Genomic DNA, 19023 nt, shown 5'->3' on the forward strand with positions numbered 1-19023 from the left:
CCCCGTCTCTACTAAAAAATACAAAAACTAGCCGGGCGAGGTGGCGGGCGCCTGTAGTCCCAGCTACTCGGGAGGCTGAGGCAGGAGAATGGCGTAAATCCGGGAGGCGGAGCTTGCAGTGAGCTGAGATCTGGCCACTGCACTCCAGCCCGGGCGACAGAGCAAGACTCCGCCTCAAAAAAAAAAAAAAAAAAAAAAAAAAAATTATTTCTGGCCAGGCGCAGTGGTTCACGCCTGTAATTCCAGCACTTTGGGAGGCCGAGGTGGGTGGGTCACTAGGTCAGGAGTTCAAGACCAGCCTGGCCAACATGGTGAAACCCCGTCTCTACTAAAAATACAAAAATTAGCCGGGCATGGTGGTGTGTGCCTGTAATCCCAGCTACTTGGGAGACTAAGGCAGGAGAATCTCTTGAACTCAGAAGGCGGAGGCTGCAGTGAGCCGAGATGGCACCACTGCACTCCAGCCTGGTGACACAGCGAGACTCCATCTCAAAAAAAAAAAAAAAATTCCTTCTTAGACGGGCATGGTGGCTTACGCCTGTAATCCCAGCACTTTGGGAGGCCAAGGTGGGTGGATCACCTGAGGTCAGGAGTTCGTGACCAGCCTGACCAACATGGTGAAACCCTGTCTCTACTAAAAATACAAAAATTAGCTGGGTGTGGTGGCAGATGCCTATAACCCTGGCTACTCAGGAGGCTGAGGCAGGAGAATCACTTGAACTGGGAGGCGGAGGTTGCAGTGAGCCGAGATCACACCTTTGCTCTCCAGCTTGGGCAACACAGTGAGACTCTTTATCAAAAAACAAAATAAAATAAAACAAAAATAAGACACACATGTGGCTGGGTGCAGTGGCTCACGCCTGTATTCCTAGCACTTTGGGAGGCCAAGGCAGGCAGATCACGTCAGGTCAGGAGTTGGAGACCAACCTGGCCAACATGGTGAAACCCTATCTCTACTAAAAATAGAAAAATTAGCTGGGTGCAGTGGTGTGCACCTGTAATCCCAGCCACTCAGGAGGCTGAGGCAGGAGGATTGCTTTAACCCGGGAGGCGGATGTTGCAGTGAGTCGAGATCACACCTCTGCACTCCAGCCTGGGTGATAAAGCAAAACTCAATTAAACACACACACACACACACACACACGTGTATACATTACAATAATAATACCAGGTATGCCCATTCCCCAGGTTATGACCAGAACATTACCAGCGTCCTAGGAGCGCCCTGGTGACCTCCCCAGTGATTCCTCCCCACCCAAGAGGTCACCTTTACTTTGACTTGGGTTGAATACGCCTGTGCTTTCCTTTAGGGTTTTATGAATCCCACCCAGGTGTGTTTCCCCGAGTACTATGTGTGCAGAGAGGCAGCACACCCCCGGCTGGGGCAGAACAGGTGCCATGGCCAGGCCAGAAGACTCCCGGAAAGATAAACTCAGCTGAGTGCCTGGGGTACAGACTGGGCCCAGCCTCTTTGGGCACTGACAAGAGCCCCCTCTGGGGCAGGCAGAGGGCATGGCTGTGGGTGGGATTCCCCTGTTTGGACGTTGAGCAGAGCTGTGGCATGGACATTCAGCAGGAAATGGTCAGGGGCATGAGCTGTTCTGTCTCTTGCTTCTGAGCTCACAGTGCCCTGAGGAGCAGGGTGCTCAGACCTCAGAAACAGGGTGAGACCTGTCAGGTGGGCCATGTGTCCTCAGCAGACCCAGGCAGCAGGGCAAGAACAGGGCTTCCTCAGCCTGTGATCCGGACTAGCCAGGTGCAGGCAAGAGTCTGGGCCAGGGCCAGGCACAGTGGCTCACGCCTGTAATCCCAGCACTTTGGGAGGCTAAGGTGGGCAGATCATGAGGTCAGGAGATTGAGACAATCCTGGCTAACACAGTGAAACCCCATCTCTACTAAAAATATAAAAAAATAGCGGGCCGTGGTGGTGGGCACCTGTAGTCCCAGCTGCTCGGGAGGCTGAGGCAGGAGAATGGCTTGAATCCGGCAGGCAGAAGTTGCAGTGAGCTGAGATCACACCACTGCACTCCAGCCTGGGTGACAGAGTGAGACTCTGTCTCAAAAAAAAAAAAAGGAGGCCGGGCGCGGTGGCTCAAGCCTGTAATCCCAGCACTTTGGGAGGCCGAGACGGGCGGATCACGAGGTCAGGAGATCGAGACCATCCTGGCTAACACGGTGAAACCCCGTCTCTACTAAAATATACAAAAAATTAGCCGGGCGACATGGCAGGCGCCTGTAGTCCCAGCTACTCGGGAGGCTGAGGCGAGAGAATGGCGTAAACCCGGGAGGCGGAGCTTGCAGTGAGCTGAGATCCGGCCACTGCACTCCAGCCTGGGCGACAGAGCAAGATTCCGTCTCAAAAAAAAAAAAAAAAAAAAGGCCGGGCGCGGTGGCTCAAGCCTGTAATCCCAGCACTTTGGGAGGCCGAGGCGGGCGGATCACGAGGTCAGGAGATCGAGACCCTCCTGACTAACACGGTGAAACCCCGTCTCTACTAAAAAATACAAAAAAAAAAACTAGCCGGGCGCAGTGGCGGGCGCCTGTGGTCCCAGCTACTCGGAGGCTGAGACGGGAGAATGGCGGGAACCCAGGAGGCGGAGCTTGCAGTGAGCTGAGATCGCGCCACTGCACTCCAGCCTGGGCGACACAGCGAGACTCCGTCTCAAAAAAAAAAAAAAAAAAAAAAAATAGGCCGGGCGCAGTGGCTCAAGCCTGTAATCCCAGCACTTTGGGAGGCCGAGACGGGCGGATCACGAGGTCAGGAGATCGAGACCATCCTGGTCTACACGGTGAAACCCCGTCTCTACTAAAAAATACAAAAAACTAGCCGGGCGAGATGGCGGGCGCCTGTAGTCCCAGCTACTCCGGAGACTGAGGCAGGAGAATGGCGTAAACCCAGGAGGCGGAGCTTGCAGTGAGCCGAGATTGCGCCACTGCACTCCAGCCTGGGCAACAGAGCGAGACTCCGTCTCAAAAAAAAAAAAAAAGAATCTAGGCCAGGCTCGTGGGGCATTCTGTACCTAAATGAGCAGCATGGCAGCAGGGATGTTGGTAATGCCAGCTCTCAACACGTCTCAAGTCATGCTGCTCCCCACTGGACGGGCTGCACAGGCCGGGTACACACACCATTCCTGGGTCTTTCTTCACCACCCCTGGGGATGCCCCCGCCCCCTCCTGCATGGGTCTTTATTTCCTGGATTTCACATCTTCCTCCTTCTTGGTCCCCCCTTGCTTGTGTTGAACCTGTCCTCCAGGAGTTCTTGAGAAAGACTGCCCGGAAGGTAACATTGCTGAATTCTTGCATCCTACCGCATAGATGACTGACGCTTGGCTGAGCTGGAGCTCGTTGTCCCTCAGAATAATGAAGAGACGCTGTCGGCCAGCTGCAGTTGAGCAGGCTAAAGCCATTCTGTTTCGGGAGCCTTTGGTTCTTTTTTGTTTTGTTTTGTTTTGTTTTTGTAGACACAGGGTCGCACTATGTTGCTCAGACAGGTTTCCAGCTCCTGGGCTCAAGCAATCCTCCTGCTCTGGCCACGCTGTGGATCCTTTATAGGTAACCGATTTTGTTCTTCCTGGAAAGTTTTTAAGATTTTGGGCCCCAAAGTTCTGCAATTTCACACTGATATTCCTCTATGTGGCCTACTTTTTTTTTTTTTTTTTTTTTTTTTTTGAGACAAGAGTCTCACTCTGTAATCCCAGCTGGAGGGCAGTGGTATGATTTCAGCTCACTGCAACCTCTGCCTCCCGGGCTGAAGCAATTCTTCTGCCTCAGCCTCCTGAGTAGCTGGGATTACAGGTGAGCTCCAACACACCCAGCTAATTATAGGGCTTCATTTCCTCCACTGTGCCCGCACTCAACAGGCGCTTTCCTGCTGGAAGCTCATTCTTTACTTTTCAGAAGTTGGATTATTTCTTTGATTTCCTTCCCTCTATTTTCTCACTTCTCTTTCTTTTCAAATTTGTGTTATGTAGCAATCACTTCTCTTTCTGGAACTCCTATTACTCAGAATGTAGGGCCTCTAGGGCTGTTTTTCTAGGGTTGTTTTTCTAACTTCTTCTCTTTTTTTTTTTTTTTTTTTTTGAGAGAGAGTCTCACTCTGTTGCCCAGGCTGGAGTGCAGTGGCGTAATCTCAGCTCACTGCAGCCTCTGCCTCCCCAGTTCAAGGTATTCTCCTGCCTCAGCCTTCTGAGCAGCTGGGATTACAGGCATGTGCCGTGACACTTTGCTAATTTTTGTATTTTTAGTAGAGACAGGGTTTCGCCACATTGGTCAGGCTGGTCTCAAACTCCTGACCTCAGGTGATCCACCCGCCTCGGCCTCCCAAAGTGCTGGGATTACAGGCATGAGCCACTGTGCCCGGACGTCTTTTTTTTTTTTTTTTTTACTATCACCTTTAATTTTACATTCGGGGGTACATATGCAGGTTTGTTACATGGGTATGCTGTGTGACGCTGAGGTTTGGGGTACAAGTGATTCTGTCATCCAGATAGTGACCATGGCAGTAGTAGGCAGTTTTTCAATCCTTGCCTCACTCCTGCCCACCTCTAGGAGTTCCCAGTGTCCATTGTTCTCATCTTTATGTCCAGGTGTATCAATGTTTCACTCCCATTTATACGTGAGGACATGCGGTATTTGATTTTCTGTTTCTGCATTAATTTGCTTAGGATAATGACCTCTAGCTGTATCCATGTAACTTCCTTTTCTTGCTGACTTTTTTTGTTTTGTTTTGTTTTGTTTTGTTTTTGAGACGGAGTCTCGCTCTGCTGCCCAGGCTGTAGTACAGTGGCCGGATCTCAGCTCACTGCAAGCTCCGCCTCCCGGGTTTACGCCATTCTCCTGCCTCAGCCTCCCGAGTAGCTGGGACTACAGGCGCCCGCCATCTCGCCCGGCTAGTTTTTTGTATTTTTTAGTAGAGACAGGGTTTCACCGTGTTAGCCAGGATGGTCTCGATCTCCTGACCTCATGATCCGCCCATCTCGGCCTCCCAAAGTGCTGGGATTACAGGCTTGAGCCACCGCGCCCGCCGACTTTTTTTTTTTTTTTTTGAGATGGAATCTCACTCTGTCTCCCAGGCTGGAGTGCAGTGGTGCGATCTTGGCTCACTGCAACCTCCACTTCCTGGGTTCAAGCAATTCTCCTGCCTCAGCTTCCTGAGTAGCTAGAATTACAGGCGCACGCCACCACGCCTGGCTAATTCTTTATATTTTAGTAGAGACGGGGTTTCACTGTGTTGCCCAGGCTGGTCTTGAACTCCTGAGCTCAGACAATCTGCCCACCTCGGCCTCCCAAACTGCTGAGATTACAGGTGTGATCCATCACGCCCGGCCTTTTCTTCTTCTTTTTTTTTTTTTTGAGACGGAGTCTTGCTCTGTCGCCCAGGCTGGAGTGCAGTGGCCGGATCTCAGCTCACTGCAAGCTCCGCCTCCCGGGTTCACGCCATTCTCCTGCCTCAGCCTCCCGAGTAGCTGGGACTACAGGCGCCCGCCACGTCGCCCGGCTAGTTTTTTTTTTGTTATTGTATTTTTTTTTTAGTAGAGACGGGGTTTCACCATGTTAGCCAGGATGGTCTCCTTCTCCTGACCTCGTGATCCACCCGTCTCGGCCTCCCAAAGTGCCAGGATTACAGGCTTGAGCCACCACGCCCGGCCTCTTCTTTTTTTTTTAAACAGAATCTCACTCAGTCACCCAGGCTGAAGTGCAGTGGTGTGATCTCAGCTCACTGCAACCCCCACCTCACAGGTTCAAGCAGTTCTCATGTTTAATCCTCCCAAGTAGCTGGGATTACAGGTATGTGCCACCACGTTTGGCTAATTTTTGTATTTTTAGTACAGATGGGGTTTTGCCATGTTTGGCTGGTCTTGAACTCCTGAACTCAGGTGATTTGCCTGCCTTGGCCTCCCAAAGTGCTTGGATTACAGGCACTGCACCTGGCTTCTTTTTTTTTTTCAGACAGGGTTTCCCTCTGTCACCTAGGCTGGAGTGCAGTAGTTCAGTCATAGTTCACTGCAGCCTCACACTCCTGGGGTCAAGCAGTTCTCCCGACTCAGCCTCCTATGTAGCTGGAACTATAAACATGAGCCACAGTACCCAGCTATTTTTTTTTTCCTTTTGTAGAAACAGGGTCTTTCAAGTATCTGCTTTTGGTGAAGAAAAAAGGAAACAGTCTGACCATTTTGCCCAGGCTGCTCTTGAACTCCTGGCCTCAAGTAATCCTCCTGCCTCGGCCTCCCAAATCACTGGGATCACAGGCCTGAGCCACTGTGTCTGACCAATATATATATATTTTTTTCCTTCCTTCCTTCCTTCCTTCCTTCTTCCTTCCTTCCTTCCTTCCTTCCTTCCTTCCTCCTTCCTTCCTTCCTCCCTCCCTCCCTTCCTTCCTTCCTTCCTTTTTTTTTTTTTTTTGAGACAGAGTTTCGCACTTGTGGCCCAGGCTGGAGTGCAACGGTACGATCCCGACTCACTGCAACCTCTGCCTCCCAGGTTCAAGCAATTCTCCTGCCTCAGTCTCCTGAATAGCTGGGATTACAGGCATGAGCCACTGCACCTGGCCCAGAGACCATTTGTCCCTCTCCCGTGAAACCCCAGATGGGTCCCAAAGTAGGGGAGGGACATCACCCAGTGGCTAGGGAGCTGGAGGGGACCTAAAGATCTGTTTCTCAAAGGCACCTCCAAATAATCATCTTTGTTTTAGCCTTCTTTCACCCTTAGCTCTAGAAGCAGCAGCAGCTGCTGCCCATTCTTAAGTTTTTGAGGATTCTGTTGTATGCATAAAGACTAGCTCGCAGCCTTCCCCACTCCTGGGAGGGATTTAGCTGAGATCAGCCCAGTCAGGTAATACCAGCCGATCTGCTTTCCAGCTTCCAGAGATTCTGCTGCTGGGGGTCCCCTTTCCTGTTCTTCCTGTCCTTGTGTATTTATATCTTTAAATATCTCTTTGTTGTGGATTTATGGCCTTCCAGAGGCAGTGCTCTCTCTATGCGTCTTAACCTGAAAGTCTTCTCCATATATATATATATATTTTTTTTTTTTTTTTTTTTTTTTTTTTGAGATGGAGTTTCTTTCTTGTTGCCCAGGCTGGAGTGCAATGGCGCAGCGCAGTCTCGGCTCACTGCAACCTCTGCCGCCCAGGTTTAGGCGATTCTCCTGCCTCAGCCTCCCAAGTAGCTGGGACTATAAGCGCCTGCCACCACGCCCAGCTAATTTTTGTATTTTTAGTAGAGACGGTTTTCTCCATGTTGGCCAGGCTAGTCTTGAACTCCTGACCTCAAGTGATCCATCTGCCTTGGCCTCCCAAAGTGCTGGGATTACAGGCGTGAGCCACTGCACCTGGCCGAGCCTGTGTCTCTTGAGTTGCTTTTAGGTTAGCATTAAGATAACCCCAATTTCCAACCCCTATTCTGTCACTAACCACCTGTCACTCAATCTCTGAGCAACTATCCATCACAGCGCTGCTGTGAGGAATTAAAGAAGCTAATATCAGAAACGCACTGAGGGCTCTGTTCAATAGCATAAAGATCTATTGGATGCTTATATGTGCCAGGCACTGTGTGGTTTGTAAGAAAACATAAAAGAGAGCTGTTATTTTGCATAGTTGGGAGCTGACAACGGATGGTCGGCCATGCCATCTCCTGTGGTTGGGAGAATCATATGCAAGAAATGTGGTTGCTGGCCGGGCGCGGTGGCTCACGCCTGTAATCCCAGCACTTTGGGAGGCCGAGGCGGGTGGATCACCTGAGGTCACAGGAGTCCAAGACCAGCCTGGCCAACATGGTGACACCCTGTCCCTACTAAAAATACAAAAATTAGCCGTGCGTGGTGGTGGGCGCCTGTAATCCCAGCTACTGGGGAGGCTGAAGCAGGAGAATCGCTTGAACCTGGGAGGCGGCGGTTGCAGTGAGCAAAGAACGCGCCACTGCACTCCAGTCTGGGTGACAGAGCGAGACTCCGTCTCAAAACAACACAACAACAAAAAAACTACCAGTGCGGAAGAGTTTCAAGTGCTCTTCATGTGCCAGGTAGAAAGCGTAAATACTACATTGCGTTGCGTTATTTATTCCATAAATATCTGTTGAGGACCCATTGTGGTGTGGCATCATGTTCCGTTCTTGGCTGTAGATGTTTAAGTAAACGCATGGGTCCCTCCAGGTCCCCAGAGCGCAGCCTGAAGGGCCTCGGAGCCGGGGCGGAACCATCCCCTGCGGAACCTTTCTTGCCGCTCCCGGTGCCCCAGGAGCCCGGGCAGGAAATGCGTCAGGGACCACGCTGCGCCGCGCCGCCGCAGTTGGGCCTCGGTCGCCACGGTAACGTGCGCGGGCAGGTGTCCGACCATGAGCGTCCGGGTCGCGCGGACCGCGTGGGCCCGGGGCTTGGGCGCCAGCTGCCGCCGCGGCGTCTCGAGCTTCCCGGTGCCTCCGCCGGGCGCCCAGGGTGTAGCGGAGCTTCTGCGAGATGCGACCGGGGCAGAGGAGGAGGCGCCCTCTGCGGCGACGGAGCGGCGAATGCCGGGCCAGTGCTCCGTGCTGCTCTTCCCCGGCCAGGGCAGCCAGGTGGTGGGCATGGGCCGCGGTCTGCTCGGCTACCCGCGCGTCCGCGAACTCTACGCCGCCGCCCGCCGCGTGCTGGGCTACGACCTGCTGGAGCTGAGCCTGCACGGGCCGCAGGAGACCCTGGACCGCACCGTGCACTGCCAGCCCGCGATCTTCGTGGCATCGCTGGCCGCTGTCGAGAAACTACATCATCTGCAGCCCTCGGTGAGGCCCGAGGCCCCGTGGCAGGAGGGGGAAGGTGAGCTCTGCCTGAGCTCTCATCCCCAGGCTGGTCCTGCCAGGGGCTTCCGCCTGCCATTCCGGGGGGCTCCCACGTCTCACTCATTCGATCGAGGTGTTTTTGTTTGTTTGTTTTTGAGGCGGAGTCTGGCTCTGTCGCCCAGGCTGAAGTGCAGTAGCAAGATCTCGGCTCACTGCAAGCTCCGCCTCCCGGGTTCACACCATTCTCCTGTCCCAGCCTTCCGAGTAACTGGGACTACAGGCGCCCGCCACCACGCCCGGCTAATTTTTTTGTATTTTTAGTAGAGACGGGGTTTCACTATGTTAGCCAGGATGGTCTCGATCTCCTGACCTCGTGATCCACCCGCCTCGGCCTCCCAAAGTGCTGGGATTACAGGCATGAGCCACCACGCCCGACCTCGATCTAGTTTTATAGAGTTCCCATATCTGCCAAGCAATGTTTTAGGCGCCGTGAGCAAAACAATGATCCCTGCCCTAGGGGACCTTACATCTTAGGGGAGACAGATAGTAAACAGTACATGAGGAGGGGCCCGGTGGCTCATGCCTGTAATCCCAGCACTTTGGAAGGCCGAGGCGGGCGGATCACCTTGGGTCGAGAGTTCGAGACCAGCCTGACCAACATGGGGAAATCCCGTTCCTACTAAAAATACAAAAATTAGCCGGGCATGGTGACAGGTGCCTGTAATCCCAGCTACTCGAGAGGCTAAGGCAGGAGAATTCCTTGAACCTGGGAGGTGAAGCTTGCAGTGAGCCGAGATCGCGCCATCGGACTCCAGCCTGGGCAACAAGAGCGAAACTCCGCCTCAAAAAAAAAAAAAAAGTCATGCTCTTAACTTGTACACGACGATATGGCCTGAGAGCCTGTTGCAGGGCCACCGCCAGGGAATCCAGAGCCCTGGGTTGGCATCAGTGTGACCATGGACACATGGACGGAGTCGCCTGGACTGTAACTAACCAGGAAAGCTCCTCCTAAATAAAGGGGCAGGACTCAGTGATTGTCAGGGTCACCTCTGTGTGTCCTCCTCCAGCTGGTGCACCAAGTTCGTAGAGCCTGGCTCCCTGAGATGCTGAACACCCTGCCGTCTCTCAGGTGCAGAGTCCTGGAACTGGACTCCCCAGGAGAATGGGGGGCTCACGTTCTGCGTCTGCCCCCACAGGTGATTGAGAACTGTGTTGCTGCTGCTGGATTCAGCGTGGGAGAATTCGCAGCCCTAGTGTTTGCCGGAGCCATGGAATTTGCTGAAGGTACAGGAAGGAGTTTGGTTTTATGCCAGGCTGTGGTCTTGGGCTCATTAGGGATAAGGGACAGTGCCAAGAATGATACTGGACCCACTCAGGTGATGGGAAGGGAGCACATGGACGGGTGACTTTGGCCCATGAGGACAGGACTTTGCTGTGATTCCTTTTCAAGCCTGAAGGATTCATTAGGGATTTCCCTTATTTTTGTAATCTCATAAAATCTGCTTGCTGAAGCGTCTCACCCACTATCCTGCGCACTTATACCCGCAGCACCTGCCACGGATAGTGCGTGCTCAGTAGATGTTCATTGAATTAAACAGTAAATAAATACTGGATCTGGAGCCATATCAGTTTTACTTCTTAAGATTTTTGCTGGCCAGGAACCCTGGCTTATGTCTGTAATCCTAGTGCTTTAGGAGGCCAAGGCAGGAGGATCACTTGAGGCCAGGAGTTCCAGACCGTCTTGGGCCACATAGTGAGACCCTCATCTCTGCCCCCAACAAAAAACAAATATTACATTGGGTGCGGTGGTTCACACCTGTAATGCCAGCACTTTGGGAGGCAGAGGCAGATAGATGTTTGAGCCCAGGAGTTTTAGACCAGCCTGGGCAACATGGTGAAAACCCCATATCTACTGAAAATACAAAAATTAGCCAGGCATGGTGGTGTGCACCTGTAGCCCCAGCTTGAGTACTTGGGAGGATGAGGTGGGAGGATCACCTGAACCCAGGAGGTCAAAGCTGCAGTGAGCTATGATCGTGCCACTGCATTCCAGCCTGGGTAGCAGAGTGACACCCTGTCACAAAAAAAAAAATTGCTGAGCTTGGTGGCATGCACCTGGAATTCCAGCTACTCAGGAGGCTGAGGTAAGAAGATCACTTGAGCCCCTGAGTCTGAGGCTACAGTGAGCTGTGATTGTGTCACTGCACTGCAGCATGGGTGACAGAGCAAGACCCTGTCTAAAACAAACAAACAAGAATCTAGTGTAGAAACACGAGAGGTTGTTGGGACTGGAGAGGGAGAAATGGAGAGTGCCTACATAGTGGACATGGAGTGTTTGAAACTAGAGAGAGTTGGTGGTTGCACAACATTATGAACACCCCAAATACCACTGAATTATACACATTAAAGTGGTTAATTATATTTTCTGTGAATTTCACTGTAGTGTTTTTTTTTCAAAGCATTATAGCATTATTAAGGAAAGTTTCGTAATTTCACATTTTATGAAACAGTTTTATTACATGTATCATTTTATGTGTACATAATGTGCAGAATTAAGCCTGGTGTGGTGGCTCACTCCTCTCATCCCAGCCCAGCACTTTGGGAGGCCAAGGCGGGCAGATCACCTAAGGCAGGAGTTTGAGACCAGCCTGACCAACATGGTGAAACCCCATCTCTACTAAAAATTCAAAACTCATCTGGGTGTGGTGGTGTCGGGCATCTGTAATCTTAGCTATTTGGGAGACTGAGGCACCGGAACCGCTTGAACCCAGAAGGCAGAGGTGGCAGTGAGCTGAGATTGCGTCACTGCCCTCCAGCTTGGGTGACAGAATGAGACTCTGTGTCAAAAAAAAAAAGTGTAGAATTATAGCATATTTACAATTTTGTGTTTTCTTTTTCTTTTCTTTTTCTTTTTTTTTTTTGTTGAGACAGCATCTTGCTCTGTCACCCCAGCTACAGTGCAGTAGTGCAGTCATAGCTCACTGCAGCCTCAGTCTCTTGGCCTCAGGTGATCCTCCCGCCTCCGTCTCCAGACTAACTGGGGACTACAGGCTCACACCATCATGCCCAGCTAATTTTAAAATTTTTTGTAGAAATGGAGTCTCGCTGTGTTGCCAGGGCTGGTCTGGAACTCCTGACTCAAGTGCTCCTCCAGCTTCAGCCTCCTGCAGTGCTGGGATTACTTACAGGTGTGAGCCACTGTGCCTGGCCTGACTTCCCCCCCCCCCCCCCGTGACGTTTTACTCAGGTGTTGAACGTCTCTGTGGGAGGACTTCTATGTGCTCTGCCCCCTTTTCTTGTATGCTTTCTTCTACTTCTTGTCACACGCTCTTGTTCATTTTTTTAAGAGACAGGGTTTTGCTCTGTCTTCCAGGCTTGAGTGCAGTGATGCAATCATAGCTCACTGCAGCCTCTAACTCCTGGTCTCAAGCCTTAGCCTCCCAAGTACCTGATGTCAGAGGCTCTTTATGTATTTGTCCTGCAGTTCTTGTGTAAGGGAGCTACGAGTCCGGTACATAGAAGTGCTAAGTGAATGAAGATCTGTCAGGATTTCCTCCTTAAGCCTCTCTGTTGACCTCTGAAACGCTGTGCAGGTCCCTTAATCTCTTCTTGGTCTGCTCATCTCTTCTGTCTGCCCAGGAAGCAGGACCAGGGTGTTGGGGGTATGGCAGTTTCAGGCCATTCTTACGCGTGGCTTTGTAGGATTTTTTGATACAGGGTCTCACTCCGTCACCCAGGCTGGAATACAGTGGCATGAACACAGCTCACTATAGCCTCAACTTCCTGGGCTCCAGCAATCCTCCCACCTCAGCCTCCCAAGTAGCTAGGACCACAGGCACACACCATCACGCCCGGCTCATTTTTGTGTTTTTGCTAGTGACAGGGTTTTACCAAGTTGTCCAGTCTGGTCTCAAACTCCTGAGTTCAAGTGATCTGCCTGCCTTGGCCTCCCAAAGTGCTGGAACTACAGGTGCGAGCCACAGCGACCAGCTCTCAGGCCACTGTTACTATCATTGGCACTGCCTGCCTGGGCACAGCCTGCCCTCTCTCCACGTTCTTGAGCCACACTGAATCAGGAGTCGTAGGTTTTCGTTAATCTGCCTTGGCTGTATCAGGTTCTCCAGCTCTAAGCAGGGACAGTAACACTTGACTTAGGACAATTATATTACTGAAATTCATGTAGTACAGCGGCCCATGTCTCTGATGGTTCTTTTTTGTGGTTCTTGTTTTGAGACAGGGTCTTGCTCTGTCACCCAGGCTGGTGTGCAGTGGAGCAATCGTAGCTTACTACAGCTGCAGCCTCAACCTGCCAGGCACAAGCGATCCTCCCGTCTCAGCCTCCCAAGCATCTGGGACTACAGGCACGCACCACCATGCCTGGCTAATTTTTATTATTTTTTTGTAGGGACAGGGTCTCCCTGTGTTGCCAAGGCTGGTCTTGAACTCCTTGGGCTCAAGCAATCCTCCTGCCTCAGCCTTGCAAAGTGCTGGGATGACAGGCATGAACCACCACGCCCGGCTTGATCTCTCTTGATAAACTAACTAATAATCATTCCCAGCTTTCACAACAGCCCAGGCAGATTAGATATTATTATCCTCATTTTACTAACTAAAAATTTGAACCTCAAGGAGGTTGTGACTTTGCTAAGGCAATGTGGCTTCCACCCTGTTCCTCTTTACCTTTCACTGGGGTTTCTCAATAGTGGCACTATTTTTTTTTTTTTTTTTTAAGTGGTACTGTTGGGCCAGGTCATTTGTTTTGTGGGGGTAAGGGGAACTGTCCTGTGCAGTGCAGCACGTTGAGCAGCATCCCTGGCCTCTACCCACTAGATGTCAGTGGCGCTCTCCCCTAGTCGGAACAACCAGAGGATGTCTCTGGACACTGCCGCAGCCTGTTGAGCGCCACTGTCCTACTCCAAACCAGCTTTACAGCAGGAAGCTCTTTGGGCTAGTTTGCAGAGTGCCAAGCACAGCAGCGTAATTTCGGTGGTGAGCGCTTGTGTACTCGATGGAGATACGTAGAACTGTGGCCCTGTGGGCCGGCGGCAGACACCAGTGTCACTGTCTCTAGTGCAGAGTGGAGCTTGACCTTTGTTTTTCAGGCCTGGCCTTTTCTCCTTCATTCTGTGCCCTCATTTTTCCAAATGCGCTTCTCTCTGGACAGGTTTGTATGCGGTGAAAATCCGAGCTGAGGCTATGCAGGAAGCTTCAGAAGCTGTGCCCAGTGGGATGCTGTCTGTCCTCGGCCAGCCGCAGTCCAAGTTCCACTTTGCCTGTTTGGAAGCCCGGGAACACTGCAAGTCTCTAGGCATGGAGAACCCTGTATGTGAAGTGTCCAACTACCTCTTTCCAGATTGCAGGGTGATTTCAGGACACCGAGAGGTGGGTGTTGATGGGAGCCGCCTTCATAAACCCCAGTCGAGTACACAGGGCTGGAACTGCTCCACACCCGTGAGGCCCAGCAGTGTGGCGGGTGCTCTGTCCAGCCTGCTCTTTAGGAAGTATTTTAGGGCCAGGGCAGTGAGGTGGACCGAGTGCTGTAAAGCGGGCAGGAGCAAGAATGCTGCCCTGCTCCACCATGTGTAGAATGGGGTCTGGAACCAACCAGCCAGCCCATGTCCCGAAAGTAAAGGGGCAGGGCCAGGTGATCTCCACGGCCTTCCCGTAGTACATTCTGGGCTTCTGAGGAGCCTCTGATCTGGTTGCTTCCTTAGAGAAAAGAGATCTGTTTTTTGTTTGTTTTTTTTTTGATACAGTCTCGCTCTGTCGCCCAGGCTGGAGTGCAGTGGCGCGACCTCCACTCACTGCAAGCTCCGCCTCCCGGGTTCCCGCCATTCTCCTGCCTCAGCCTCCCGAGTAGCTGGGACTACAGGCGCCCGCCACCGCGCCTGGCTCATTTTTGTATTTTTAGTAGAGACGGGGTTTCACCGTGTTCGCCAGGATGGTCTCGATCTCCTGACCTCGTGATCCACCCGTCTCGGCCTCCCACAGTGCTGGGATCCCAGGCGTGAGCCGCCGCGCCCGGCCGGGAGATCTGTTTTCTGCTAGCTCGCGCTGCCCGCCCTGCTTTTTTACGTGTCTGTTTTTGCACTGGAGTCCATTTCCTTTCCACCGTCCTTCCTTCCATTTGCTAAGTCCCCAAACATTTATCAAGCGCTGGGGCCGCACAGACTGATTAGCCAGGGTTCCTGCCGTCAAAGGAAGAACCCCCATGACTGGATGACTCCAGGCTGAGGGGCGCAGTGAGGGTCTGGCTGACTACTGATGGGCCTAAGAGCAACCCAGGAGGCAGCAGCTGGAGGACGGGCGTGCATTCACCAGCAGTGGAGCATCCTGAGCAGAGCGGCAGGAGCCCCCTACAGAAAGAGCAGTGGGTGCTGAGTGCCTGGCTCGGGGAACGCTGAGTGAGCGCACATTGCAGCCCGTGTGAGGGGTTGATGTCCGGACCAGGCATTTCTGTCTTACTTCATGTCCCTTACAGCCCACCCTGTGCTATATGGAAGGAAGGGCTTTTTTTTTTTTTTTTGAGACAGGATCTCACTTTGTTGCCTAGGCTGGAGTACAGTGGCACCATCACGGCTCACTGCAGCCTGGACCTCCTGGGCTCAAGTGATCCTCCCACCTCAGCCTCCTGAGTGGCTTGGAGTACAGACATGAGCCACCACACCTGGCTAACTTTTGTATTTTTTGTAGAGACGGGGTTTCACCATGTTGCCTAAGCTGGTCTTGAACTACTAGGCTCAAATGATCCCCCCACCTCAGCCTCCCAAGTAGCTGGGACTACAGACACAGGCCACCACACCCAGCTAAAGGAAGGGATTCTTAATCACATTTCCCACACAAGAATGCTGCGGCAGAGAGAGGCGAGTGCTTGGGGATGGTAGCCTGAGCCTGTCTCACTCTGGAGTCTGTTTCCTCCACTTGACTGTGCTTGACTCCCCTTCCCCTTTGAGGGCTCACTGTATGCCAGGCGTTCCCAACTGCCTCCTCTGAAGTAGTGGAAGTTGGCAGGAGCCTCCTGTGACTGTTCTGAGATGGCAGGCAGGTCAGGTACAGTGGCCCCAGGTCAGTCATGGAGCTCGTGATGCATTCCCTGTAGCAGCCTTGGAAGGAAGCCCAGAAGTGACTCAGGAAGGACCTCCCAGTCAGGGCAGGAGTCTCCCCAACAGGCTCCCAGACAGGTGCACCCAGTCTAGGTGACAACTCCCAGGTTTGTCCTTTCGGTACTTTTTTTTTTTTTTTTTTTGTGAGACAGAGTCTTGCTCTGTCGCCCAGGCTGGAGTGCAGTGGCGCGATCGCGGCTCACTGCAAGCTCCGCCTCCCGGGTTTACGCCATTCTCCTGTCTCAGCCTCCCGAGTAGCTGGGACTACAGGCGCCTGCCATCTCGCCCGGCTAGTTTTTTTGTGTGTTTTTTAGTAGAGATGGGGTTTCACCGTGTAGGCCAGGATGGTCTCGATCTCCTGACCTCGTGATCCACCCGTCTCGGCTTCCCAAAGTGCTGGGATTACAGGCTTGAGCCACTGCGCCCGATGGTACTTTTTTTTTTTTGAGACAATGTCTTACTCTGTCATCCAGGCTGGAGTACAGTGGCACGATCTTGGCTCACTGCAACCTCCACTTCCCAGGTTCAAGTGATTCTCCTGTAGCTGGGACTACAGGCGCACGCCACCACGCCCAGCTAATTTTTGTACTTTTAGTAGAGATGGTTTCACCATGTTGGCCAGGCTGGTCTTGAACTCCTGACCTCAGGTGATCTGCCCACCTCAGCCTCCCAAAGTGCTAGGATTATAGGCGTGAGCCACTGTGCCCAGCTCTCCTTTGGTATTCTTGGTAGTGCCACAGCAAAGAGCTCAGGTGAGGGCAGGGGTACCCCCTCAGTGGGGAAGTCCCTTTCCAACAACTGATGTGAAAAGGCTCCTGGGCCCTGCTCGCCCAACGCCTGGGCCAAGGACCGGCCATTGCAGAGGAGCCTGCTGGCCCCTGCGATGGTGACCTTGACCCCTGTGGCCCTCGCCTGGGACTTGAGAGGGCTCAGCTGTTGAGCCAGAGTCCAGAGACCTTACACGGAAAGCACTTTGAGACCACAGATGCTCCAGGAAGTGCTACTGAGTAGCCATCCCCATACCTGCCAGTCACTCAGACAATCTAGGTGTGGAGGGAGGGGCTTGGGCTACAGAGTCCGGAAGGCCCAGACTAAAGAGGTTCCTGGTTCCTGCAATCCAGCCCTCAGTGGGATGGAGCCGGATGGAGGGTGATAGTGGAGGGGAAGCATGGGTGAGTCAGTACAAGCCAGGTTTTGCTGCAGTGACAAGTAGCCCACATTTCAGTGGTCACAGCACACAAGCACAGGTCCCACTCCTGGTCTGTGCTCACCAGGCTGGGTTCTGCTGGGTGTCTTCAGCCCAGGATTCAGGCTATGGGAGCAGTCTCTAGGGAACACTGACAGACTAAAGTGGGTGGATGACTTGAGGCCAGGAGTTCAAGACCAGCCCAGCCAACATGGTGACACTCCATCTCTACTAAAAATTAGCCAGGCTTGGTGGTGCATGCTTAAGAGTCCCAGCTACTCGGGAGGCTGAGGCAGGAGCATTGCTTGAACCTGCGAGTTCAAGCAGGTTCAGGTTGCAGTGAGCCAAGATCACACCTTTACACTCCAGCCTGGGTGACAGAACAAGACTCCATCTCAAAAAATAATAATTAGAAAAAATAAACATTAAAAGAATATCTGCTATTTTAAAGACCTTTGCAAGTTCTGTTGTTTGCTAACTGTTGCAAGGGTTTGGAGCTATTGGCTCGCCCGAGTCCCCTTCTAAGCTCAGATTCCTCCAGGGGAGGTTTTTGGCATCAAGAGGAGAGCTCTTTTCTTCCCCAGAGAAACCCCAGATGAAGGTGACAATATCCCAGACCCTGCTTTGTGAAATGGGGCTTGAATTTTAGTTCTGAATTTTTATTTTGAAGATGATGGAATAAAAAGCAAACAGACTGGTCAAAAATTATGAAAGGAGTGATAGAATTCTGAGAACGAACACTTCTTAGATAGTGCTTTTGCCTTTCCCAGACACTGTTGCGTGCCTCGTAGGGTTCACTCTTCCTGGCAGCGTTGTGAAGTAGGTGGAATTGTGCTTATTTGAGGGATGAGACAGAAGAGATTCCAGGATGTTAAGTGAATTGCCTGGGGATGGTGCTGGGACGGACAGGTCACATGTCCACATCTAACAGCTATGGGTCTCTTTGTGGTCACCCTCCCAGTTTGGCCATGTGAATGGTCAGATCCCTAAAGGCGGATTTCTGGGACATTGCCCGGCTGAAACCTCCTTCCTTCCCCAGGCTCTACGGTTTCTCCAGAAGAATTCCTCTAAGTTTCATTTCAGACGCACCAGATGTTACCAGTTAGTGGTGCATTCCACACCCGCCTCATGGAGCCAGCTGTGGAGCCCCTGACGCAAGTGTTAAAGGCAATTGACATTAAGAAGCCTCTGGTTTCTGTCTACTCCAACGTCCACGGGCATAGATACATGCATCCCAGCCACATCCAGAAGCTGCTGGCCCAGCAGGTGGTCTCCCCAGTGAAGTGGGAGCAGACAATGCATGCCATCTATGAAAGGAAAAAGGGCAGGGAGTTCCCCCAGACTTTTGAAGTAGGCCCCGGCAGGCAGCTGGGAGCCATCCTGAAGAGCTGTAACGTGCAGGCCTGGAAGTCCTACAGCGCCGTGGATGTGCTGCAGACCCTCGAACCTGTGGACCTGGACCCTGAGGAGCCCCCGAGATGACTGCAGGGGGCTCCAATGGGATAGCGCCCACTGCCCTCCTCCGGAGGCGAGGCTGTAGGCTGCGCCTGACACACCCTCCCTTCCTAGCAGCTCCTCCTCTGAGGAGTGAAAGGGATTTATTTGCAACGTGCTTTGAAGGCCACATAAAAAGCCCTAAAAATGAGTATTTTTTACATGACCCAGTCCATTTCTCCCCCTTGGAAAAATGTTTGGATGTTGGGAAGAGTGATGCCACAGGGCTGGTGTGTGAGGAAGCTGGAAGCCTGGCCCCACCTCTGCCAGCCCTGCACCAAGGGCAGGTGTACCATCTCAGTGGGAAGGGGCGTACTGGCTGCTGCAGGCTGCACTGCTCTGTGGATGCTGGAGACATACTGGTGTGGCCTCAAGTTGGGCCAGTGCCAGGGGAGCCCCTCCTCCACCCCCAGCCTGCCCCCCAGGGCTCCTTGGTCACAAATCTGAAAGGTTATAGAACCCAATTGGCCTTGGCAGTTTTGTTCACCC

At 52.5% G+C, this 19023-nt stretch overlaps 1 protein-coding gene across 1 annotated transcript; it reads left to right on the plus strand.

The window, feature by feature from the left end:
- The first annotated feature begins 8285 nt into the window (after positions 1-8285).
- Positions 8286-18686, plus strand: MCAT (malonyl-CoA-acyl carrier protein transacylase). The gene is given in 5 exon segments (XM_033233704.1): positions 8286-8754; positions 9948-10035; positions 13916-14133; positions 18080-18128; positions 18131-18686. Coding segments are annotated over 5 exon segments (1170 nt in total). The 5' UTR covers positions 8286-8331; the 3' UTR covers positions 18523-18686.
- The last annotated feature ends 337 nt before the right edge of the window (positions 18687-19023 follow it).

Source organism: Trachypithecus francoisi, unplaced genomic scaffold (assembly GCF_009764315.1).
Source record: "Trachypithecus francoisi isolate TF-2019V2 unplaced genomic scaffold, Tfra_2.0 Lachesis_group14, whole genome shotgun sequence".
Lineage (NCBI taxonomy): Eukaryota > Metazoa > Chordata > Mammalia > Primates > Cercopithecidae > Trachypithecus > Trachypithecus francoisi.